Here is a 27,951-nt window from a genome sequence, read left to right on the forward strand (position 1 = left end):
GATGAGAAGCCCTTGCTCACTGAAGTAATGAGAGAGTGAACAGCACTATTAACTTTATTGTTGGGATCTATATGTTTATCATTTAAATGTAATTCCTTACAGCATGTTTGTCTCTATTTCCCTTCATGACATGATTGGATTGCCTTTGAGCTGTTTTTTTTCTTTTCTTGGAGACTGCCCTTAATTTAATTCACTCAAATAATATTTATCAATTGTCCACTGTGTGGTAAGCACGGTATTGATTCTAGATAACAAAGATTTGCCAGTGAGAAAGGGGAAGGGATCACAAAGTACAAATCGGTAATTACAAAATAGTCATGGGGATGTAAAGTACAGCTTCGGGAATACAGTCAGTAATATTGTAATAACTATGTATGGTGTCAGGTGGGTGCAAGACTTACTGGGGGGCAACACTTCATGAGTTATATGAACCATTATATAAGCCAGTCTAGCCAATATGCTGTACACCTGAAATTAATGTAATATCGAACATCAACTATAATTTCAAAAATTTAAATGCTGTGCAAAAGAAACACCACCGCTGTCTTCAGGAGCAACAGGCCAGTGAGGGGAACAGCCATTTAAAACATGTCAGCTAAATAACAAGCACCACATAAACCAGTGGACACGCGAACTCATTTTTTTGGTTGATTTTTCTTTGTTAAATGGCATTTAAATATATAAAATAAATATCAAAAATATAAGTCTTCGTTTTACTATGGTTGCAAATATCAAAAAATTCCTATATGTGACACGGCACCAGATTTAAGTTAGGGTTTTTCAAAATGCTGACACGCAGAGCTCAAAAGGTTCCCATCACTGATAAACACACACACAACCACCTATGGGAAGTGCTGTGACAGAAAGGTCCTGATCCCAGGAGAGGGAATAGTGAGAAGGTGGGTTAAGATGGGAGGTCAAGGAAGGCTGCTGAGGACGTCACCTTTTATCTAAGAACTGAAGGATGATGTGTGCCGGGTGCAGGGTGTGGGGAGAGAATGTGTGGAAAGAATGCTCCATTTACAAAGAATAGCTTGAGAGAAGAGCTAAAGAGAGAAATAATTATTTTCCCAGATTGTTCATGACTCAGCTTATTTCAATAGGAAGTTCTATGCTCAGAGGAAGGGAAACAAATGTGAACTAGTCAACCAGTCAATTACTGCAGTATATGTAGTAGACTTCATTATTTTGTCCAATTGATTACAGAGTATAATTCCCACCAATGGGTGGGACATTTTAACCAGTCTTGCCCATGCTTTTTTTCTTGCAATGTCATTGGTGTACCTTTACCATGCAGTTCACACACAGAGCAGTCCCTCTGTTTTTATCAACCTCCCGCAGCCTGTGAAACCCACAGTGTGCCTCTGTCCTTTGCCACAAACATGAGGTTCAAATTCCCTCTCATGGCCATTGGCCTGGAGGTTGCCATGATTGTTTTATTTGGATTATTTGTTCAGTATGAAACGGATCAGAATATTCGCCAGCCGCTCCGCAGCTCCAATTCAACAGATGTGGACAGATTCTCTGAGTTATACCCTCGTGAGTAGGCAATCTACTTCTTACACATTTTAGGTTCTTTGGGTTTTCAGAATGTGAAATTTTTGAATACTGTAGCCACTTGAGCTCCACATTGGAGCCCCTCATAGAATTATGTGATAGTTGTAAGTACTAAGGGTATTATAAGTCTATGCTGTGGCATCTGGTCTCTGTAATTACGGTGTTTGGGTAGAATATGTGTCTAATAAAATATCAAAACAAGAAGCTACAAATTAAAATAATTGATAAACTTTTGTGTTGCCTACCCGTGGCTAAATGACCTTATTTTTCCTTTGAATTATTCATTAGTTCTGCACAGTATAAAAATATCACTTCCCACCAAAAAAAAATAATAATAATAATAAAAATAAATAAATAAATAAATAAATAAAAAGGAACTTTGGAAGAGAGAGAGTAGAAACAAATTGGAGTATTTTGAAGAGCAGCCAGGATTTCATGTGGGGGCCCTAAGATATAAGAAGTAGTCATTTAGGGTCATATAGGATATAAATAGAGCTTTAATTGAAATGAATGTGCTTATGGTTTTATAATATGCTGAAAGGAAGGAAGTTTGTTTCTTTGAGATGAAAATTGTGAACACCTAACATTTTAAAAGCAGAATCCTTCCCTGAAAATGGTGACAGAGGAAAGAATGAATTTAGTCTCAAGTTTGGAAGAGCAAGCTATGAAATAGTTAATATGACAATTGCTACCATACATACACTGATGGCCTATGAAGAAGCAGGCCTGTTTGATACCTCAGTAACCATGAAAGGCAGTGGCAATATATTTCCCTTATCTAGATTGTTTATTTTTAAAATGAGGCTGAAACAATTTTAAACAGCTAAATTATTTAAAATGTTAGCAATGCCTATTTTAGTTTTATTAAAAACCGTGTAAGCTTTTAAGAAACAATTTGACATTTGTTTACTCATTTATATACATTTTGAAGGAGTTTTTAAAGTGGGGAGTATTCTCATGTAGAAATGATCTAGAGCTACATGACTCAGCTGAAATGCACAATTGCAAGTTAAGAGTTAGAGCCATAAGTTGGAGAGTCAGACTCCAAGTCTAGTTCTATGTACATTATATAGATGTCTAAGGAGGTTCTTGATCAAATAATTTCATAATTTTCAAGCTAGAAAATAAACACAAATCAAAAGTCTGTTCAAATCTACATGCTTTTGTACATTTAACTTATTTATCTAATAAATGTTTTTATTTCATACCAAGCATGTGCTACAGCAAACTTATTCAAGATAAAAGAAATATGATCTCTTTATTCTAAAACTCTGCTATCTGGTCCACATGTAAACAAAATATACCAGATAAAATGCCAAACTATGATCTAAGATGAGTGTTATTTAAATAAAAGTGTTATTGAGAGCCTCATAATTTGCATAATTCAAGCTGAATTCTCTAAGTTCCAGCGTCAAAATTTCCTACGTAAAACTTCAATTCAAAATTTGAGGGTAAAAAACAAGTTGGAGAGAATGACTAAATATGCTCATTTTGTCAGTTGCTTAGCAATCATGTCACCCTTATACTCTGCTTGCAAAACAATGAAAATTAATTCATTTCATGATTTATTAAGGAAATATTTATTAAGCTCCCAATTCTTGTAAGACAATCTTCAGAGCTCTAGGCTCTAGGAAGTGAATAAAACAAAACAAAGTAGGCAATGTTCATGCCCTTATGAAGTTTATATTCCAGGAAGACCGACTATAAACATACAAATATATATATATATATATATATATATATATATTGATATTTATAAAAATACTTATTTTTAATTTATATATGTACACATACATATGCTCACATTTAGATGGTAATAAAATACCACAGCAATAAATGAAGCAATATTAATGACATAGATACATATGGACAAGGGAGGATGTCTTTTCAGCCTTTCACAACCAGGGTGATGTGAAAGAAGTAAGTCGTAATAGGCCAAGCTACCATTGTTTGCCATTAATTAACTTCTATCATATGCATCTAGAATGATGCCAATCCTGTAATGTTCTTGAGAGAATTATAAAATAGTCACTTAAATTGTCTTATTGTCCTGTGGTTTAAATGAGAAAGCTGGTTGAGATAGGCAGTTAATGTATAATGTAGATCAGCAATTTTCAACTGGTGTGCCACTGCATACTGGTGTACCACAAAACTTTTTAAAATATGCAATACCTGACCTCTTTTTCCTTTAGATTGTTAAATTTTAAAAGTTACAGTGCTCAACAGAACAAGAGCTGTCAGGTGTTAATGCCATGTCTTGAACCATAAATATATTGGTCATATAATAGAGTTGCGTCTTATTGGTCATGATATGTAATAAGATTGCATCTGGTTCTTGGTACCAGAAATTCTTAAATACATTTATAGACATTGATTTTTTTAAAGTTACTTTGGATAAAAAATAATATGTAATTACTATTATCTTTTTGTAAATCAATCAATATTATACCTATTTTTTGTCACATTGGTAAAATATTTGTTTTTTGGTATGCCACAGAATTTTAGTAATTACTTATGTGTGCCATGAGATGAAAAGGGTTGAAAATCGCTGGTCTAGATAGTTCTTTTTGCTTTAAAGTGACAGTAAATAAAACTAAAAGAAGCAAGAGAGTAAGCCATATACTAGATATTTAGACAAGGACATTTTATGTGGAAGAAACTGCACGTGCAAAGGCACTGGGGTATTTAATATATGTAATGAGCAAGTGGAGACAATAGTCAGAGGTGTGAGAGCCTGGGTGCTGCTTGAGCATTTTGCATTCTTTGTTTTTATTCTGAGTGAGTTGAGAAGCCACTGGAGGACTTTGAGAGGAGGAACTGTTGTGACTTGGGTTTTAAATCTTTCTTCTGGCTGTTAAGTAGAGAATAGATTGCAGGGGCTGACAGAGATGAGTAGAAAGACATATTAGGAAACCAGTCCAGTCACCCAGCAGAGACATGATAGCAGTCTTCACCAAGGTGGTAGCGGAGCAAGTACTGAGAAATGGTCAAATGTTAGCTATAATTGAAAGTGTAGCAGGCAGGATTTTCTAATATATCAGCTGTGTCAAACATGACAACAAAAAGAGAGGAATCTAAAATGATATGAAAGGCAGGATTCCTTTCACCCTTTAAAGGAAACATCAAATTATGGCTAATGCTAATCTTCCAGGTCAGCTATATTATCCCTGGTTAAAATATTGTGTAGAATAGCCCTAGGAACTACATGATTGTGGTTGCACATGTATATTTTTTTCCTACATTTTAAACAATGAATTTGCACAAAACTTGTGGAACAGCATGTCGTTGGAGAGAAGATTATTAAATATGAACTCATTAAGAGGCAATGTTCAAGTCAACAGATGTTTTGGGGTGCCTCCTGGAGCCACACACTGTGCCAGGTGCAGGGACTCAAACAGAGAGGTCAGTCTCTGCCTAAGAAGCTCACAGTGTATTTCTTTTCTCTTTTTGAAAAGATATTTTTACTGATTTTAGAGAGGAAGGAAGAGGGAGAGAGAGATAGAAACATCAATGATGAAAGAGAATCATTCATCAGCTGCCTCCTGCACACCCCACATTGGGGATCAAGCCTGCAACCTGAGCATGTGCCCTAACCGGGAATCGAACCGTGACCTTCTAGTTCATAGGTTGACGCTCAACCACTGAGCTATGCCAGCCGGGTTCACAGTGTATTTCAACTGTTCTCAATTGTAATGTGGTAGAACTTACGAGTTTTTCACAAATGAGTAAAGTAAGATATTTGTATTTTAAACAAATTCAATCAGATATGTCTCTCTCATTTCCTTGCATACTGCTGGGCTTTTGTGAATAATAATTTTTAAAAAATGATGTTGCTTACACAGGCCTGGGATTAGCATTCATCCCAGGGCACAACCATGGAATGTATGGCACTCATGAATGGCATGCTTCATGTCGTGAATAACCCGAGATACACATTTGAGAAATTAGCTCTACTGGATGCTCTTTGGCTGCCATGGCATCTAGCAAAGTGTTGGTCACTCTGTTGAGGCAAATAATTTGACAAGGAATAAAGCTTGACCATGATTGTCAGCTAATCTTTGCTAACATGTACACAGACTGGAGAAAAGTAAAGTTTAAGAAGAAAGCCTGTTGAGGCCTGTTAACATTTTATTAGAGATTCTACAAACACAGTGATGCCTATGAGACAGTAAACTATATTAATGATCTTTTGGTACTTTATTATATTAAAGTACATGGGTCTATCTTGCGCTTTGAATGGATCTTTTACCTATGGGTGATCTTATAACATTCTATATTGTTCATAAGAAAAATATTAATTCATGGCTATGCAGGTATTCCAAACATTGACATATTTCATCCATACTATTTTTTAAGTATACTTATTAATAACATCAATAATCTCATCAGGAAACCCTAGGGAAGTATTAGAAAGCTAATAAGCTTGTAAGTGACAGACACAAACTTTCCAGAACTCTATATGTTTAAAAATTCAGTCAGTATTCCTGGCAACAAATACTGTCATTTTTTTCATCGAAATGATAGCCTTACTTCATTAATTTTTCAGGAAAAATCAATACCTATCTGAAAAATCATAGTCTACGTCAGTCTTTGTTCTAAGTAAAAATGGAATTCCCTGAAAAAGGTGCTCATTTCATTTGTAACTCCGACAATAACAAAAGTGCCTTTTGTTCTCAGAAAACCATCAAGTTTCAGTAGTACTTTGTGTGTAACTGCATTTCAGCATACAGATTCATAGATAATATTAAAAAGACATGCATGAGAAAGTCAATAATTAAAATGAACAATTTTTATTGCTTCATCGAGGAATTATTAAGAAAAACTAGATTTTTTCCTCCCTGCAAGTGTGTGGTAGTAAAAAAAAAAAATCCCATGACTACTTGTACAGTTTGGTGGCACTTCTTTTATTCATGCTAAAATGCTAATAATTTTACATGCCATTATGTTTCACCATCTATGGCAATACCAATACACTGAAAAAGGCAAATAACATCTTAGAATTACATGCAATAATTTTAATCTATCAGACCCCTAATACCTGCAAATTACATTTTGGTAACCATGTTAGATATAGGTAAACTAGAAAAAGGTGTACATAGCAATAGAAACTATTTTGTGAATTTTTATATTAACAATGGATTAAATACAATTATTTGTTTTTAAGTCTACATCTAAGACTTTGTTCCTATATTTATTCAGATATCATTCAGTTCATTTGTTATCAAAAGATTTAGCAAATTTATTTATTTTTATTTATTTTTTTAATATATATTTTATTGATTTTTTACAGAGAGGAAAGGAGAGAGATAGGGAGTTAGAAACATCGATGAGAGAGAAACATCGATCAGCTGCCTCCTGCACACTTCCTACTGGAGATGTGCCCGCAACCAAGGTACATGCCCTTGACCGGATCGAACCCGGGACCTTTCAGTCCGCAGACCGACGCTCTATCCACTGAGCCAAACCGGTTACGGCGATTTAGCAAATTTAGATGTATGTTTCAGGCAAAGGGTAACTCATTTATGCAGTGAAAAAAATTCCTAGGAAATTGCTGCCATTCTAAATATTACCTAGAATTGTCACAGTGCCTATATTAACATACTATATGTGGTTTATGACTTTATAATAAGATACCAGCCTCCACTAGGTCCCTGTGTGTTGCCTTTGAATTGAATAGTTTTGTCTACTTAAAAAAAAAAAAGCAAAAGCACAAATAGAACCCAAATTTTGGTTTTTACATACTGTTCCCCACTCAGCAGCTCTTTGGAGAAATTGCTAGTTCCAGGTCAGGGTAAAGACAGCACAAGGTAGGCCAAGTACATAAAGGCTAATGGGATGGGGATATGTCAAAAGAAAACAGTGTCCTTCTTGAAGGAGCACCAACTACACAAATTAGGAATAAACAGGATATTAAAAATAATAATGATGTGACAAATTGAGACAAACAAGGAGCTCATAGATGTATTCCTTAACGAGAAGTAGGGGAGAAGGAAGAAGTTTTTTTTTTTGTTCGTTTGTTTTTTTTACAGAAGAATGCCAACTAATTCATTTAATTGAAGTAATAGATATAGAAAATTATCATGTTGTAATAAAAATGTAATAATTGATTCCAGCATATTTTATCAATGGCTGCTAAAACCATTAGGTGAAGAGTTATTGGAGAATACATGGTCTGAAAGAATTACCCCAGAGATTACTTATTTATTTTTTTAAATATGTTTTTATTGATTTTAGAGAGGAAGGGAGAGGGAAAGAGAGATAGAAACATCAATGATGGGAGATAACCATTGACTGGCTGCCTCCTGCATGCCCCTCAAAGTGGATCAAGACTGCAACCTGGACATGTGCCCTGACCGGGAATCAAACTATAATATCCTGGTTTATAGGTCAATGCTCAACTACTAAACCATGCCCCGGAAGGCCAGAGATTACATATTGATTAGAGGGCAAAAAGTACATTCATAAGGAAATGATCTCCCAGAACAAACTTAACCAAGTGCTCAAACTTACCATCACAGTAACAGGATAAAGGAATTATGTGTCACCTGGTGTGATAAAATGGGAACTACATAATACCACTTGTATCACATTCCTACCAAAACATTTTGTTGAATCTAATTATAGTGAAGCAATCAAACAAATGCAAACTGTGAGACATCCTATATAATAAAAGCCTAATATGCAAAGTGTCTGACCCTTCATTCAACCGTTCGACCAGTTGCTATGATGTGCACTGACCACCAAGGGACAGACACTTTGACCAGTAGGTTAGCTTGCTGCTGGGGTCCAGCTGATTGGGACTGGGTTAGTTGGGCTGGACACACCCTGGAGCCCTCCCATGGTCCCTCTCTGGCCCCAATCATGTACCGGCGGTGTCCCTCAGCCTGGCCTGTGGGGATTGGTTTAATACTGGCTGTCTGACATACCCTGAGGGGTCCCAGATTGCAAGAGGGCACAGGCCAGGCCAAGGGACCCCACCAGTACACAAATCCATGCACTGGGCCTCTAGTCTATATATATAAAAGACTAATATGCTAAGTGTCCATCCGGGTAATTATGTCACGTAGCAACACCCAGCTTCCTCTCCCTAGCAACTAGCCTCCTTGCAGTTTCTTCAGCCCAGGAACACAACTTGCTTTATAGCCAGGTTAAAACATTTACACTTTAACTAAGTGTCTGTGAAGCATTTTTCCATGCCTCATCTCATTTGATCCTCACAGAAGTCCTGGAGTAGGTAGATAGGAGACTCGGTGGAATCCTATTTTCTTTTCATTAGCCAGAAAATGGAGATTTAGAAAGCTTAGAAACTTGACCCGACTGAAAAGAAGTAAGAAATGGTGGACTTTGAAAATGACTTCAGGTTTTCTTACTCCGCAGAATATAGTCAAACACTGCTGCAGTTAAACATTTTACCCTTTGTTCTCCCTGAGTGATCTACAATAATAATCTGCTCCATGTTGATATTTATTTCTGTGTTGCTGACAATTACTTGAAAGAGAAGTTGGGGTGCTTCACTGGGCTGAAAAAAGTTTAGCTACATCAGAAAGCAGATCTAATTAAGCAAGTTTATATATATATATATATATATAAAGCCATATATATATATATAGCCATATATATATATATATATATATATATATATATAGCCATATATATATATATAGCCATATATATATATATGGCTAAGTTAACTTGCGCATGCATGATACATATAGAGCTCTCGCTAGTGCCAATCACATGAGTGTGTTTTGATCTGCCATTGTCAATTGTGAATTTGGTTGACACTTCTACTATAGATAAAGGGCAAATAGCAATATTAAATATATCTTCTAACTAATTTCCTTTCAATGTGCATGAATTAGTGCACTGGGCCACTAGTGCTACATAAAAGACAAAACTTCATGACCAGTAAAAAGCATGTGAGAAAACTGATCTAAATTAAGAGTTTAAAGACATGTGACAAAGAAACTGTATGAAATTTGAATGGATAATGGGTCAAAAAATCCTATAAAAGGACAAGTTGGGACAGCTTGAGAAATTTAAATATAGATTCTATATTAGATGATATAATTGTATCAATATGGTATTTTTTGGATGTGAGAATAATATTGTGGTTATTTATGAGAATGTCCTTTTGCTTAAGAGATTCATATTGGTTGTTTGGAGCAAAATGACTTTCAAATGGCTTATAAGAATACATACATGTAAACCTGAAGAAAATATTTATAATTGATAAATCTAGATGAATAGTATAGTGTTCATTATATTATTTTTCTAAATATTTGAAATATGTGAAATTAAAATATTTGGCAGGTGGAGAAGGAAAGATTCTATCTTCAGGATACTATTCTCTGAGAAAAGAGTTCAGAATACAATCCCAATGGCTCAAAGATTGGAACTCACTAAGAGCAAAAAGCTATGTGTTTGCAAACACCTTGTTGACCCTCAACCACTGAAAAACAAAATATAACAAGAAAGCTAACAAATGCCTAACTAGAAAGTGAGCTGGATAGTTTTTAACACTTGATTCAGAAAAACGATATCCTATCTAATAAAAGGGTTATATGCAAATTAACCATCACTCCATCACAAAGATGGTGGTGTCCATAGCCACAAGATGGCGGCACCCAGTCCCCTCAGCCCCGCCGGAGTCCCCCAATCATGGTGGGGTGGCCGCTGAGAGCAGGCAGAGTGAGCAGCCTGGCAGAATACTTACTTCATCACCGCAGCGATGAGGCAAGCATCCCGCCCCAGCTGTGGAGGGCCTCTGGGCCGCTGATAGCCTCTGGGCAGCGGGCGTGGAGCAGCCAGGCCCCGCAGAGAGCAGAGAACCATGGGGAGTGGGCCTAAGCCGTCAGGGCTCCCAGATTGGAGAGGGTGTAGGTTGGGCTGAGGGACCCACCCTGCACTGGGCCTCTAGTTTCTGAATAAAGTCCTATAGTCCCAATTAGATCAATTCTCAGTGGCCCTCACCAGTGGTCCATTTATTCACACATAATAGGCATTTCCTGAAAAGCTACACATGCCAGACTTTCTGCAGGGGTCTATCATGGACAAGAACCTCATGATTTTGACCTTCAGACTTGCACTCACTTTCTCCTGAAAGAGTGCCTAACTGGCAGTGCTGGCTCAGTTGTCTATCTGAATAAATAATAGGCGAGCACATAGAGTAACAAAACAGGTAGACGCATAAACAAATGACATAAAATAAGAGGACATGCACAGTGTTACAGCCGGGTCTGGTAATACTGTGTAGAGTATCTGGTTGGCCAGGTAAAGAAGTTTTGGGTGTGGGATGGGGAGGATATTGTAGGCAGCAGGCATACACAGGAAATAGAGGAAAAGAAGGGTTCCATTTCATTTTGTCTGGCAGTCAGTGATGGCAGAGGTGAGTTGGAATAATCAGTTGCATTTTAAACATGTTACGTTATCAGGGCTTGTAAGATATCCTATTGCAGAACAAACATGGAAGTAAGGTAGAACAGAAACAACAGACATTTCCAAATTTATTTTGGAGGCTAAAATCACCTCTGATTGAGAATATCTGATGTAGATATGTCTTGGCAATTCTTAGACCTGTCAGAAGACTTCACATTCAAACCACTAAGGAAATTCCTTTTTTTTCCTCTATGAAGAAGGTTCTTTATTCCTTTAATGGAAGTCTTGCACCAGAAAACTAAACTTGTGGCCCTATTCCTAGTCCCAACCCACAGAATCTTATAGAAGAATGAAAGATAATACATTATCATAATTATTTATAAACCTTTTAATCCATATATTTTATATAGAATCATTATCTGTCGAGAGCTTTCACAACTTTGTTAGCTCTCTTTAGCAACAAAATAGATGAGTTCTTAAGCCCCCTTGTAGAAGAAAGCAGTAACAAGAATTAGATTAGAGGGGGGAAAATATTGGAGCACAGTTAATATGAGAAATTCCTCCCTCTATAGAAAAGGTCTGGTTTTCCATCAAAGGGGGATGGGGACAGAATCTGAAAAATTATTGCTACCAGTGTGCACCATTACAAAATCATATAAAACAGGTTTTTTTCAATAGTTGGTTACTGCTTGCTTTAAAATCATGCCCTGGCCTGTGTGGCTCAGTTGGCTGAGCATTGTCCTGTACACCAAAGGATTGCTGGGTTGGATTCCTAGTCAGGATGCATGCTCCAGTTGTAGTCTTGATCCCCTAATGGGGAGCATGCAGGAGGCAGCCGATCCATGTTCCGCTCTCACATAGATGTTTATCTCTCTCTGTCCCTCTCCCTTCCTGACTCTCCAAAAGTCAATAAAAATATTTGAAAAATAAAAGAAAATGGGTATATCACAGGAAGAACAAGAGTACTCTCTAATTTTTTTAAAAAAGCAAAGGATGTTCAGGAAAATAACTTTGTGTAATTAAAAAACAACAGTGAAGTCAATAGAACTGGTTTCTTATTTTTGTTCTATCTGTAGCTGTAAACAAATTGTGGAGTTGAGAGACAATTTGGACTTCATGTAAACGAAACCTTCCTTTAAGGAGGAAAAATTGTCCACGAAAGACTTAGTAAAGCCAGAGAATAAGCTATGTACTAAGGTATATTAACTTAGTTTGTTCTCCAACTTAGTTGATGATCTATATTAAATGTCTACATAAACAAAATAAATGGCGGAAAAACAACTTGTAAAGAAAGAGGAGTGTATATGGTCGCCCATACTTCAAAAATCAAACAAGTTGATGTTAGGTGACAGATGTCCAGCAGCAGGTAAAAACTGCAGCATTCTCCTCTGGGTCTTTCCTCAAAGCTGCTGACCAGGGATGATTCCCAGAGATCGATTGTTTCCTTTCTCACCCTCCTCATCCTGTCTCTCCAGGGAGGGGTCTCCAAGGAACAACGAAATGGCCAAAGTCTCAATGTGTGCATGGGATCAAAAGCATGAGTGACAATAAAGTGTGCCTGGATCATGAAAGACTGGCCTGGTTTCTCAGTCTCTTTATGTGAACATTTGCTGCACTCATACTAAACAGACAAGCTGCGAGATCAGCAAAGGACCCTAGTGACTTAATCTATGATGTCTATTCTGTTATTTGCAATAGAGTAATACTTGATATTAAGTTCCCAGGCCTCCAGGGGTCCTTTTTAAATGTTGGGAACCTTAGGAAAGCTAGGCTCTTTATCCACATCTGGGTGTGATCAATACCACAGATTAGTTTGTTGGATTTAATTGGCAACGTTTCAAATAAATGGGGTATACAAGTTGTGTAGGGGAGAAAGTCAGGAAAGTTCTGTGGAGTCGGGGGTGGGGAGTGAAGCCCATAGGGAAGATGCTGCAGATTGGGTTCCTCAAGAAACAAATTCAAAGACAGACGTTAGCCTGAAAGAGATTTCTTAGGGAATGCCTTAAGGATCCACACCTGTAGCAGGAGGGTTTGAGCAGAGAGAGGTGCAGCTTCAGCTGACCCCACAGGAAACTCTGAGACTAGGATGAGCTAACAGGAGGTGTACAGGTGGTCCTTTCCTGAGGCAGGCGATGCTCACGTGAATTAGTCATTGGGCACAGGCTACCCTAGGAAAGGACTGTGACATTGACAAGAGAATTGAGAGCTTGGGGCTATCATCTAGCAGCACTTCCTACGGTGAGGGAAAAGGAAGGAATAAATCTTTCAGTTCTAAGTGGGGAATCTGCCCAGTGCATCAGAGCCTCTCCTGCAGGAGATAGACCCTAGGGTCATCGTCTCCCACCCTAAGCTCACCGTGGGCTAAGCCTGATGGGAGAACAGAGGTAGAAGAGGCAAGAGGTAGTAGCAGGTCTCTGAGTGCCGGCGAGGCCAAGACTCTGCCTTGGTTATCCTTACACCCCACAGTGCTCCATGCATGGAGGAGTAGGTGTCATCAGGCCTGAATTGAAATCCTGTGTCCACCCTTTGGGTAAATTAATTGGATCCTAACGTCAGGTTCCTTTGAGATACAGCTTCTAGGCATGTCCACCCTCATGCCTATTTGCACTTAAACATCAGGCCACAGTGGTTAATATTAATTCAACACTTACATGTTTAATTTAGCTCTGGTTTTATATTTGTTCCCAGTTTGGTCTTAATTTGCTTTGTGTATCTATGGAGTTGAACCATAAGAAATTGCCAATAGTCGAACTTTCATTGGTAAGTTGAATGTAAAAATGACAATATCATATGGTTCTACCAAATATATGTCTCACCAACTAAGCTGTAAATTTCTGGAGGAAAAGGCCTGTGTTTTTACAATCTCACATTTAGTCATGTGCTTCATTTATATGGCGCATTACTGATACTCCCTCCCACAGAGGGTTATCCCACTCACAGTCACTCTGTGAAACAGGATCTTTTCAGTATTGCAGATGAGAACACTGACGCCCACAGAAAATAAATGACTTGCCCAAGGTCACACAATCATGTGATAGAATTTGGGAACTGGAGCCTACATCTCCAGATACCAAGTCCAGTATTTGCTTCCCCGAAAGATACAGCCTTCCTTACATCAGTTTAGAAATTGCTAACAAACACATCATCTCATTTGACTCAAATAGTGATTTGGTAAGATTTGATAGTATTATTTATACACATTTGATAAATGGAGACTAGCTCATTCATTTAATCATTATTGCCTTTTTTATTATATGCAGGCTTTTATAGCAAACTCTGGGGAGTAATGGGTGAATATGTCCTAATCTCTTCAATAAGGAAACTCACTATATAGTGCAGAAGGACCCCTCATTGACCACCTATTACAGTGTGACACGTGCTAAATAAATGCCAATACAATGCGACTGGTGCTAAAGCTGAAGTATATACAAAAAGCTGTGTGAAAGACACTAGAAAATATTAATTTTCCCTTGTAGTTATGGGAAAACCTACAAGAGGGGAGTGATGCTTGCACTGTGCTTTGTAAAGATTTCTTCAGGGGACAGGTAAAGGGAAACTCTTCATGGAGAGGATGAAGAACACACTATGATACTACACAATGTTCCAAGAAAAGGCTCAAACACTGAATAACTTGCCCAGGGTCTCATGATTGCCATTGGAACCAGCCTTTAGCTGCCCAGTTAATGTTCTCCCTTTACAGTGTCTTGCACAAAGGCTGTCGCATTAAATAAATGGGATATTCTATGATATAACACTTCCTTTGTGCTCCCCTAATGCAAATTTCTCCCCTTTGCTTTTTTGCAGTGTTCCAAGATGTGCATGTTATGATATTTGTTGGGTTTGGCTTCCTCATGACTTTCCTGAAGAAATATGGCTTCAGCAGTGTGGGCATCAACCTACTGATTGCTGCTCTGGGCCTCCAATGGGGCACTCTTATGCAGGGGATCCTGCACAGCCATGGACATAAAATCCACATTGGAATAAAAAAGTAGGCATTTTTTACTTTTCAAACATTGTGTTTTCAGAGCAATTGTTTCTCTGCTTAGCCTCTTGACAGCCAGTCTCTGAGCTAGCAGGCAAATTGTCTGCCTTACACAATAGAAGATGGTTGGGATCCAAGGAGGCAAATCTATGTCTTGCTCTACTGAGCTGGATCATACATGAATGTCTATGTCTTCTCTGGTCTGACTTTAAGGGCATAAAATTATGATTCTTTTCATCTCAGCTACAGGGTACACAAATCTACCATTAGTCATTTTTCTAAGGTTATTTTTGAAATGCAAATACTCTAGAAAATAGGTCATTTATCAGATCAACAAAAATAAAGTAAAACCCTAAATGAGATAAAGATCAGGTACGTTAAAATAAAGGAAATGTTAGAGTGACTAAGGAGTGTACAGTGAATGGAAGAGAGGAAGGGTTAGGAAGTGGGAGGGGCCAACAGCAGGCCTGGGACTAGTGACTGATAAGGACTGGCGTGGAGAAGGGCCTTGCATTCTGGGTAAGGTGATGCTATAGTTTATTACAACTCACAGTTTTATTTGGGATTTGCATTATTCTTTCATGTATTCTTTCTCTTTCCCTTAGCATGATAAATGCAGATTTCAGTACAGCCACAGTTCTGATTTCTTTTGGAGCTGTCCTGGGGAAAATAAGTCCACTCCAAATGCTGATCATGACAATCATAGAAATAGCTGTCTTTGCTGGTAATGAACATCTGGTTGCTGAGATATTTAAGGTGCGTGTTAGCAGATTTATACTTACCTAACTTTGGACATGGTTTGTGGTCACAACACATAATGGATGCCCACTCTATGCAGGGACAGACCCTGGCAAGAATTATATCACAGAAAATAGTAAAAACAGTGCTCATTTATTTGAGTGCCTACTGTGAACCAGGAGTTTTGTAGACATGTCTCGTTTTGTCATCACAATGCTATAAGGTAGGTGTTGTTTTTGTTAATATTTACATAAGAAGAAAAACAAACAATCATGAGCACAGATACTAAATGACTTGCTGGAATCTAAATTCAAACCCAGATTTGTCTAACTCCCAAGCTCTTCTTATTGCATTATATTTCCTACCAACAATCAATTCCTATTTCTTTCTCAACTACTAGGTGAATAGCCTTTCCTAAGTCTTTTGTTAAGGCCTAGGTCAAATTTCTTCTTCTCCATAAAAATATCATTGAGTAGCCCAAGAATTAGAAATAGAATATTTCTGGGCACTCTTCAACAGGCTGTGTATGCTTCTATTGAACATTTAATTCAACAGCAATTATTTTGACAACTTTCTAGGTGTCATGTGTTGGTGCTTCCGTGACAAGCAAAATAGTTAAGGTCCCTGTCATTACAGAATTTACAATATAATTGGAGAGACAGACATCAAACAAACAATCATACATTCCCTGACCCACTCACAAGCATGTGCATATTGTGTGCATGTGTGCATGCAAACACACACACAAATATTACTATAAATTATAATACATAGGATGAAAAAATAAGTAGAGGGGGTCATGAGAGAATGTAACTGAAAGACCTAATTTAGACTGGGGAGACAAGGAAAGGCTTTCTGAGGAAATGACAGTTAAGCTGAACCTGAATGGCACATAGGAGTCTACTGAGTAGGAAAATCTTAAGTAAATTAATATAGTATCATATTCCTATCTTCATAAGGACAGAACAATGCCTCGGGTTTGGCACTCTGAACTTTCCCTCTAGGGGCAGGAAATGCAGAACATTGGATCAATTCCACACAGTATCCTAAAAGGGACCTAACATATATTCAAATGAATCTTAGACCTCTGGCTGGCTGGTTTTCATGTCATCACATAGCAGAGTGAAAAAAATATGGGAAAGACCCAGGCTTTTTTTTTAAAAAAAAATGTATTTTTATTGATTTCAGAGAGACAAAGGGAGAAGGAGAGAGAGAAACATCAATCATGAGAGAGAATCATTAATCGGCTGCCTTCTGCATGCCCCCTGCACACCCCACACTGGGGATCAAGCCAACAACCCAGAGATGTGCCCTGACTGGGAATTCAACCCAGACCTCCTGGTTCATGGATCAGTGCTTAACCACTGAGGCACACTGGTAGGGCAACCTAGGCTTTATGAAGCTTCACATCTTTAAATTGCAATTAAGTGAGTTTTATCTGTAATGTCAAGTAAATGCAAACATTATCTTTGTTTTGTATCACAGGCAAGCATAATATTTCACGGAGACTCACCCTAACCTGGAAACATAACCTAAAATGTATTGAGTGCCCACTAAGGACCAGAGTACTTTACAAATGTGGTCTCATTTATGCTAGCTAGGTAATATTTGCCCATTTAACAGAACCTGAGATTCAGAGAAGTATAGTAATTTGTCTAAAGCCACATCACAAGGAAGTACCTGACCTAGGATTAAAATTCAGTTCTATGTGGCTCCAAAGCCTGTATAGTTTTCTATTTAACTATCTTGCTTTCTCCCCTTTTCTCTGACAAATTCTTTCTCTTGATCTACTTTTTTTTTATTATTATTGCTAAACCCATAAAGCAGTCCTTTCATTGACTTTCCTCCTGTAGTGAGATTCAGATTCACCTTTTGCATGAATGTTTTGCCCCTTCAGGCCACTGATATTGGAGCATCGATGACGATTCATGCCTTTGGGGCCTACTTTGGCTTGGCTGTAGCAGGCGTCTTATATAGACCAGGCCTGAGACGGGGACATGACAATGAGGAGTCTGTGTACCACTCGGACTTGTTTGCAATGATTGGTGAGTAGCGATGAACTTGCTCGGTTCTTGTCTATTTGGTCAGGCATGAGGGCAGGTTAATTCCAACACAGCTGTGAAGATCTTCATGGAGGAACAACCTCTGAATACTACTTTTGTTTACACTGCCTCTCCTCCTAACTCTTAGACAACTAAGCCTAAAAGTAGAGACATTATCTGTCTCCAAAGCAAATCGCCTCTCCTGGATTGTCTTTCATATTAAGAACTAATATCTCTTTTTGTGGTTTACTTCAGGGACTCTTTTCTTATGGATATTTTGGCCCAGCTTTAATTCGGCCATCGCTGAAGCTGGAGACAAAGAATACAGGGCCGTGGTAAACACATACTTCTCTCTTGCTGCCTGCGTGCTCACAGCCTATGCATTCTCCAGCCTCGTTGAGCACCGAGGCAAACTCGATATGGTGAGTGTCATATGAACCCCTGTGGGGAGGGAAAACATCTTCTTTTCCCTCTGAGCTCTTCTGCATGGCCTAAGAATTAAATTGACATAAGATAGATTAACAGGAGAAAATAGACTTAATTATGTATGTACATGTGGGGATCCACATGACTATGTGATCTGAGGACAAATGGGACAGCTGACACTTATATGTCATTTTGAACTAAGGGGGAAAGTGGATAGTGCTTTGGACTTCAAAGGAGAAGAAAGCAATTCACATGGAGATGGAGAAGCAAATGTTTGATAAACAAATGTTTATTGGACCATCTTCAAGAATAGGACACAGAGAAGACTGAGCAAAAAGGCCTTGCTGGGCTTCTCCCTACCTATCACACCTAGTTCATATTAAAAGTATAGTTATCAATGATCATGGTTTCCTTCCTGGACCAGATTCTCTATCTAAATTCTTTCTGTAGCTACTGGGAAGATTCAAGGTTCTTCTTGAGCCTTTTATTTCTTAGAATGAGCCAACTTAAAATACACAACATCCCAAGGAAAAGCATATGTTGGAGTGGCAAAGGCTCCCCTTTAACCTCATGGAAGTTTCACTAAGTGACACGAATGGTTGGTCATTTCTGCGTCTCTGCTAAGCTGCCAGAACACTTTTGAAGAGAAGAGTGTTCATTCTTTTCTTCATCAAATTGGTACTTTGGAAAATTAAAGTGTTATCAAGAAACTTACAGTCTAGGAGCGAATAACATCATGCAAAAATAAAAGATTTGAGGGTTTTTCTCTACTAATAAAGCTAACTGTTAATAAAGCTATCTCCAAGTTCTTAGAAAATCTAAAACAGGACATGTCAAGAGAAGCAAAAAGAGAGTGGAGAAGGAAAGTTGATTCTATTTTCCTAACTGCAAATATTCCTCTCAAAAAAATAACAATTAAATGCAATGTGGGGTCCAGAATAAAATTCTGAAAAAGAAAAATGACATTAAGTGGGAAAACTACGGGAGTTCAAGTAAGGCCTTTAAGAGTATTATAGCAATGCTAATTTCCTAGTGCTATGATTATGTATGATGTTAATATCTTGAGAACTGTGTGAAGGATATATGGAAACTCTCTGCAGTATTTTTGCAACTTCTAAATAGTCTAAAATTATTTCAAAATAATGCATTTTTGCCCTGGCCCATGTGGCTCAGTTTGTTGGGCACCATCCATGCACCAAAAGGTTGCTAGTTCGATTCCTGGTCAGGGCACATGCCTGGGTTGCAGGCTAACTCTTTGGTAGGGGGCATGTAGGAGGCAGACAATCGATGTTCCACTCTCATATTGATATTTCTCTTTCTCTCTTCCTCCTGTTTCCTGTCTCTCTGAAAATCAATAAAAATATTTTTAAAAGTAAATAAATAAAACTCGTTTTTTAATGCCCCAAGTTGGTCCTTTGACTTTGTTGCCTGTGAGCTAGAGAAATGGCAGTGAAGGAGTGGTCCTCAGAGCAGCCACTTTTCTTTGCCAACTGGAGGGAGGAAAAGAATAGTGTCCCTTTATCAAGCAATGCTCTACAAATTGCTTCATGAAGGAAAATTGGGGGGGGGGGGATTATGTGCAAGTGGTTCTCTTTTTTAAAATATGTTTTTATTGATTTCAGAGAGGAAAGGAGAGGGAGAGATAGAAACATCCATGATGAGAGAGAATCATCAATCGGCTGTCTCCTGCATGCCCCCTACTGGGGATCAAGCCCACAAACTGGGCATGTGCCCTGACCCGGAATGAAATGTGACCTCCTGGTTCCTGGGTCAATGCTCAAACACTAACCCACATTGGCCGGGCTTGTTGTCTTTTAAAAGTACTGCGGACCTTCCTCCTCGTCCAGGTAGCAAGAATAAGATTTTCTTGAGGAATTCTGGTAAACAGAAATGGGCGACTCTCCTCCATCCTCACATGTCCTCTGTGCAATGACACTTGGAAAGCCGTTGTCTGTCATGTGGAATGTGTGCCTTTAAATGTCTCTATATTCCCTCTTCAAATACTGGAATTACAGAGACTCAGAAAGCACACAACAGCCACAGGCCTCTGTTGGCTCATGACAACCACGAATGTGTTCCCAAACAGCACCAACAGGCAAAACCTGGATAGGATAATTGCTTTGCTCACTCCTCACCCTTCCACTACACGTTCTTTTATTCTGCATATCCCTCCCCACACTGGTCTCTGATTACTCATACACTCCCAAGAAACCCTGGCAAGAAAGATATCATGTCAACTGTTTGGAAGAATGGCTTTCTGTAATTATATATTAAAAAAACTCATTTAAAAAATAATTCTTAGTCTTTTCAACTGAATATTGTGCCCTGGGGTCCCTGAGTCCTCCATTCATTCAGTCTTGAACGTTGCCTGTTCAGCTCACTCCACTCATGTTTCTGGGCTCCCTACAGGTACACATTCAGAATGCAACCCTGGCTGGAGGCGTTGCTGTGGGCACTTGTGCGGACATGGCGATCCACCCATACGTTTCTATGATCATTGGGAGCATCGCAGGAATGGTCTCCGTACTTGGATTTAAGTTTCTGACTGTAAGTATGACAGATGCTAAGTGAAACGTTGATTCTGCACCATCATCTTCTCACATCCCCCCAGCAGAGAAAAGCTATGACAATTGCTTTCATAAGCACCTCTCCTTGCTGCGAGTCATTTGCCTTCCTGTCAGAGGCCCCATTCACACCTTAGTGTCCAGTGTTTACACTCTGTCCTGACTTCTTTTGGGTAGCTGGAAAGAATCCAATATTGGTTATTTATCTCTTGGGAGGATTAAATGTCAAGTACTGTGTTCCTTTCCAAAGTACCATTAAAGTTTTGTTTTTTTATTTAAATTCTTTATTGTTTAAAGTATTACATAAGTCACCCCTACCCCCCAGCATGTGCCCTCACCCCCCGTCCCCGTCTGTATCCATTGGTTATGCTCATATGCATGCATACAAGTCCTTTCGTTGATCTCTAACCCCCTCACCCGCCGCCTTCCTTCATAGGCTGGACAGTCTGTTCAATGCTTCTATGACTCTCATTCTATTTTGGTTGATGATGTTTGTTTTATATAATTAAGAACTCTGTACTTATTAAAAGGGGATTTAGGATAAGATCAGTAAGTAAGAAGGAGTAGGAGTTCAAATCACTTGCCTTCAAATCCATCCACCAAACACTAAAAGGAACAGTTTTGCCACCAATGTTTACAGATTCTTTGGCTTATGTAGATTTTAGATCTGGATGGAGAAGTGGACTGTAAGTGGGTTTTAGATATGGATGGAGAAATGGACTATAGATAAAATGTTTCCTGCATGATCTTTTATTTCAATTATAGAGTCCTATATATTGAATGAAATAAGCTTTACTCTTTTTTACCATTTCAGCCAGTTTTTGCTACTAAACTGAGGATCCATGATACATGTGGGGTCCATAACCTGCATGGCTTACCTGGTGTGGTAGGAGGCCTCGCAGGCATTGTGGCAGTGGTCTTGGGAGCATCTGACACGTGAGTGAAACAATGGATTTTCCTGCCTCCCTTCCCACCACCCAATAATGTTTCCTCTCACTCTGTGAAATCCTGTGATGAGAGAGCCTGTTCTTTAGCAGTCCAGGCCAAAGCTATAAGTATTGTCCTTACTGAAGAGAATAGAATTCATTGGAAGATGTGTTAATATTATTAATGTTTTGTTTTATGGTGTGTATTTTTGTGTGTAAATTAACAGTGCTAATTTAAATGTATATACCATAGACACTGTCTTCTAGTAGATAGGGCAATTGGATCATCACCATCAGATTACAATAGGCTTACTCTTTTACTTGATCCCAGGAAAATGGGGCATATAGAGCATACGTGATGAGCTCAGCAGTTGTTTCCATGGAACTCACACAAACAAGAATGAGTCAGCATAACATGGAAAGCAGTTGGATCTGGAGAAGCAGGAACACTGGAGTGAGGCTCCAACTTGTCTACTAACTAGTTATGTGGCCTCTGACAAGTTACCCAACCTGTATCCTCTTCTGGCTCTGTATCCTCATCTGTAAAATGAGAGAATTGTACCATTTGTTCTCTAAAACCCATGCAGACGTAGATTCTTCCCAAAGGGGGCCTAGGTGTTTATTTAAATGGCCAGAAGAATGGCTATCAATGAAATCCAGGAGCATGGAAATGATATCATAAGCCATCAGATGTCACTTTTAGGAAACCGTGTTGAAGCAATTTGATATGAGTATCATCCATGCCAAACAACTAGGAAGATCACAGAGTGCAGATCAGTCAGAGAGCAAGTAAGGAGAAAACAAAATGCTCAATTTTTAAAGACCACTCAAACCATGAAGAAAAGGCGAATGTGTGTTTGAAAATGTCTCAAGACAGACAATAGTGAAGACAAGGCTTGAGGGGTTGAGGGGGGAGTGGGATGGAGGGAGTCAATGGGGAGTAAAGGGGGGACATCTGTAATACTTCCAACAATAAAGATAAATTTAAAAAAATAAAAATAAAGAAAATGCCTCAACGTTACTACTAGCTAGAGTTGCATAATTTGAAAAGAAAAACCTCTTCAATTTTAACAGATTAAAATTTAACCCTGTTGAGACCAATAATAATAAATATTTAAAAAACTTGCTTATTCACATTTCCTACCAGACAAAATGTTTCATTCTTCCATTTGTATATTTGACCGAGTTTTCTGTATGTTTTATTTTTTTACCCCTTTTACAAATTTGGAAGACATCTCCAAAAATATGTACAGATTATTTCAGTTCTCTCCAGCACCTAACAGGCTGATAAGACCAAAACTAAAGTGTTTTAATGCTTTAAATCAAGCATGATAAAAGCATGTATCAATGAGTCCAACTCCTAGGGTTATAGTGTATAAACACTGCAAACACTCTAAAGAGGTGCCTCATGATTAAGAACAGAGGAATTATTGAGCATCATTCCTAGACCAGTCCCACAGATGCAGTAAAACAGTCTATCTGGCTCCTGAGCTGGGTCTGACTGGGTGGCCAGATTTGGGGTAGGTTTCAAGGTTGAGAGTCTAGTATTCCTTGGGTCTAGGTTTAGCAACAACTTCTCAATTTACTCAGGAGGAGTTGTGGTAAAGAGGGAAATTATGGAAGGCCCATTCAGGTAGGTAAAACTCACACGCCCCGTGCACCAGTTCAAATATTTAGTCCAAGAGCCAAGACTATTAACCCACATTGTGTCTCTTCAGAATACTAAAGTGCAAATCAGGTTTCTTGGTAATCATAGGACAATGAGAAGTTAATAATGCTGTTAACTTCTTTTTAAACAAGTGTTTTTCAAGCTTATTTTTATCATGGGACACTTTTCATCAAATATATCTTTTAATACCTTGTAAAAGATCTTGGCAAATTCTGGTAAAATTAACGGTAAACTTACAATAAAAGAAAGTAAAACAAATAAGTATATATTAAATGTTAAATCTCATTAGTAATCAAAGAAATGCAGATGGAAACGTTACCAATTCTTCAGTTATTAATTTGACAAGATTAAACAAATGACAATACAGAATGGTAGTTAAAGTAGAGAAATGGGGACATAAATTGTACAATTTTGAATTAGCCCATGTGTAGTTTATTACCTTTTACCAATAATCTCATTTCTAGATAAGTTCCATTTTAGAGAAATTATTGGGCAAGTTCACAATGTTCATAAGAGGATATATTCTCACAGCATTTAAAAAATATATGAAACACTGAAAGCAATCCAAATATCCTACCTATAGTTGAATAATTATAGTACATTTCTACCGTGTAATACTCTGTAGCAACTAAAATTATGATCCAGATGACATTTACTGACATAAAAAGACATTGAGATCTAATGGGAACATTAGTATTATAATATGAAGTGGGAACATTAGTATTATAATATAGTATTATAATAATAAGATTGCATTTTATAAAACTACATGTTTTATATTTTATACTGGTAAAATTTGAGGGAAATTAGTTTCCCTTATTTTTTAATTAATGTTTTTAAAAGTATTTTTACAATGACTATGTATTATTTCTATAATTTTTTATATAGTAGAAATATTTAAACCCTTTAAATAAATAAATAAATAAATAAATAAATAAACATCTGAATTTAGTGCATCTTTCCCTTGAATGATGGAGATGGAACACCAACACACTCTCATTTTCCAGTTGTTTGCTTTCATACAATCACTTCTTCAATCTTTCAAAAAGTGTTTAGTGATTGCCTGCTAAGAGAGGCATGTGCTAAGGAGATTCCTACATTCCTAGTACATTTGTCATTCATGTAACAACACCTTATGCATTCCAATAGCTTACTATTGCAGTCTTTAATTTCCAAAGTTGAAGTATTTTTTTTACACATTTCATTTTAAGGTAACTACTTCTAAGATGACATATAAAGATATATGTTAGTGTCTTTAATGAGTTGTCTCTACAATATTTGCTAAAATGAGCTTTTTTGACCTCACTGACTTTTTAATTTCATTGTAATTGTTGCTATTGGGATGGGGTGAGGAGAGATTGAAGTTCATATTTGTTGTATACTCTATCCTCAGTGCCTAGAAGAGAAACTGGCATGAGAAGCTCAATGAATACTTGTTGAATGAATCAGATCACGTATCAAAACCCGATACCAAGTATTTCAGAGAGGGAGAGAGGGAGAGAGAGAAAGAAAGAACTCATGGACATGGAAAACAGTGTGGTGACTGCAGGGTGGAGAGGTACTAGTATAGGTGGAAGAAGTCGTAGAGGGGATAAATGGGGATGGAAAAACTAAAATAAAATCAATAATCATAATAACAGAAAGCAAGATTTTTAAATTTATTTTTATTTTATTTTATTTTTTGCTTCCTAGGTCTACACCAGTCATGCAAGCAGCTGCTCTGGGTTCTTCCATTGGAACAGCCCTTGTTGGAGGGCTGATCACAGGTCAGCATAAAAATAAACACTTCCCCGTAGCTCATGCTCTCAGCATGATAGATTATCCATAAACATATCGATTGGTAAATTTGAAAATGTACTAAACTTCTGACAACAGTCATGTAAGTGCAAGGGGATGCTTTTATACCAGTAATTACTTTAATTTAAATATTTACTTAATTACTATGCAGGTAAGTTTTCCTCATCAGCATCAGTGTCATAACATGACTTATTTTCTCCCCACCTTCACAGGTTTAATTCTAAAGTTACCTATCTGGGGACAGCCATCTGACCAGAACTGCTACGATGATTCTGTCTTTTGGGAGGTACTGTGCACTGTTCTAAATAAGGATGTGAATGATGACTCCATTAGCGAGTTTTGCTCACCTCAAGCCTAGATGTGTGCGTGTGTGTGTGTGTGTGTATGTGCATTTGTGTGATGAAATTAAGTGAAATCCCATTAGATAGAGAGAAATTAAGGCCATGTGTGCAGACAGATAAAATCAGAAGTTATGGCATTTTTCAAAGCAGATATTAGATGAAGAAAAGACTGAAGCAAGTGTCCTTTCATTCCTCTGAGAATTATTTAAAAACCTACTCATTAAAATAATAGGGACCCTGGGCATGAAATTTTATAACATACAGAAACATAGGCAAAAGCTGGTGGGACATAAAAGGTTGGAGAATCTCAGTGAGTTCACAATAAGAGGTTCTGTGAATAACAAAACATCAGCCTCTTTCTATCCTCTGATTTCTACCTCTTTATTCCACTGTAACTAATTTTCTCCCAAATTATTTCTGCAAAGCTTAAGAGTGAGAGATGTTTGGGTGTGTTCAGCAAGATTTCTGGGGAGAACAGACTTGGGAAAAGGGAATGCAGTCAGGGTGGGTGTGGTAAATATTTTTGTTCTTTTCTTTTTCCCCCAACAATTTTTATAACCTATTCTTTCTAAGCATGAAAAATAATTATAGAAAATACCTTGTTTCAGTAGTAATCTCTGACAAGCCCAGTGAAAGAAGCTTATAAAATGTCCTAACCTTGTTTTCTTTCAAGGTCCCTAGGTGGAGAGAACATGACCATCATTTCCATGAACATCATGGCCACAACCACTTGGAACCCGAACTCTAAGTTTCATTCCTCTGCCTCAGCTTCCTTTCCTTCATCTAGAATCAAGTTTAAATAGACAAAAAGCATTCAACGAAAATATGGACCAGAATGGAAGATCCTGACCTTCAAATGTTCATTGTAAAAATGTCTTAGCATAATGTTGTGTTTTCTCTTGATATTCACTGATTGTTTAGTTGAGGGCATATGACTCATAAAGCAGATGGTCAAGCCTGGCCAGTGTGGGTCAGTGGTTGAGCATCAACCTAGGAACCAAGAGGTCACTGGTTCGATTCCCGATCAGGGCACATGCCCAGGTTGCTGGTTCAATCCCCCGTAGGGGACAGACAGTCAATGATTCTCTCTCATCATTGATGTTTCTATCTCTCTTTCCCTCTCCCTTCCTCTCTGAAATCAATTCTCTCTCTCTCTCTCTCTCTCTCTCTCTATATATATATATATATATATATAGTCAAGACTACTCTTGACCAATGGGTAGATACAAGATGAACATTTGATGCATATTCATATATATTCCCAATGGAAGTAGGTTTACATAGAATCAACACTTTCTAATCATATTCTTAAATGTAGTTACTATGTCTTCAGTCCCAAAGATTATACAACTAAAGCCAATGAAACAATAATGTATGCATGAATCTATTTAAGAAATATGTCTTGAGAGACTAGTTTTAATTGCAAGTGCTTTTATCTAATGAAAAAGGATACCAAAAAAGAACTACCTACTATCATTATTTCATCTTAAGGTAAAAAGTTAAGCCTGACATCACAAAAATGGTGTAGACATATTCAGAATAAAAGACAATTATTTAAATAAAATAAAATTTAGCCTTCATTAAAAACTAATAAATTCTCAAACGTACTTTAAAAAAAAAAGACTGTAAGGAAGCTCCATCTATTTTACTCTTTGATTTGGTATTTACATACTTAGCTAATTGGTTCTCTCTTGCTCTCTTTCTCCCTCAAATCTCCGGAGAAACATGTACATACATGCAAACACACATGATATATTGATCGCTGTACAGATTCAAAAACTAGAAATACAGTAATATGATTCATTTGGTAGTGCTTTCTTGATTTAAAAAATGATAAAGTTAGTAATGTTATGTCTTTGCTTGAATATTCTTATGCTTAACTTTTTTGTATGTTTACTATTTGCCAAAAGGACTCACATGCTGTCTGACCAAAGTCTATTTTGTATAAAATTTGAATGAATTAAATATTATTATAAAATATAGCATTAGTCTTTGGTTCTTTCTTTCTTTCTTTCTTTCTTTCTTTCTTTCTTTGTTTCTTTTGTTATAGGAATTCATTTTATTAACAACCACATACACACACATGCACACACACACATACTCATCATATTTAATCCATAATCCATCCAAATAAATTGTTACATTATTATGTATTCACTATAAAAATTAAATTAATGTCTTATAGGATAAGTTTTAAAGAACTGAGTTTTAGGAAAGGTAACACATCATTATATTTAGTCATATAAAATCATTTCTAGAAAAATAAAATAAATTTTTCTTCTTTCTGAAAGTTTTTAAGATTTTTTTTTTCTATTTCTGGTATCCTGGCATCTTTCCAGGATGTACCTAAGCATCACTAAGGAAAACAGCCTTGTTGTAATTAATAGAACTTCAATTTCTGAATGCTAGAAATTAAAAATTACCATAGCAAATTATTAAACACTAGAGGTCCGGTGCACGAAAGTCACACACTTGGGGGGTGGGGGAGTCCCTCAGCCTGGCCTGTATCCTCTCTCAGTCTGGGAGCCCTC

General features: G+C 37.5%; 1 protein-coding gene across 2 annotated transcripts; it reads left to right on the forward strand.

Annotated features, from left to right (window-relative positions):
• The first annotated feature begins 1,352 nt into the window (after positions 1-1,352).
• On the forward strand, positions 1,353-27,376 carry RHAG (Rh associated glycoprotein). 2 transcript variants are annotated; one of them, XM_070418442.1, is made up of 10 exons: positions 1,353-1,539; positions 14,740-14,923; positions 15,523-15,673; positions 17,553-17,700; positions 17,953-18,119; positions 20,533-20,670; positions 21,502-21,623; positions 24,975-25,048; positions 25,292-25,365; positions 26,094-27,376. In XM_070418442.1, exons 1-10 carry the CDS (start codon positions 1,383-1,385, stop codon positions 26,166-26,168), a joined length of 1,290 nt encoding a protein of 429 aa, XP_070274543.1. In that variant the 5' UTR covers positions 1,353-1,382; the 3' UTR covers positions 26,169-27,376. The 2 variants fall into 2 exon arrangements, with proteins under 2 accessions (XP_070274543.1, XP_070274545.1); XM_070418444.1 differs by lacking the exons at positions 24,975-25,048; positions 25,292-25,365; positions 26,094-27,376 and adding an exon at positions 21,945-22,509.
• The last annotated feature ends 575 nt before the right edge of the window (positions 27,377-27,951 follow it).

Source organism: Myotis yumanensis, unplaced genomic scaffold (genome assembly GCF_028538775.1).
Source record: "Myotis yumanensis isolate MYYU_CA2020_CCGP unplaced genomic scaffold, mMyoYum1.0.hap1 SCAF_6, whole genome shotgun sequence".
Lineage (NCBI taxonomy): Eukaryota > Metazoa > Chordata > Mammalia > Chiroptera > Vespertilionidae > Myotis > Myotis yumanensis.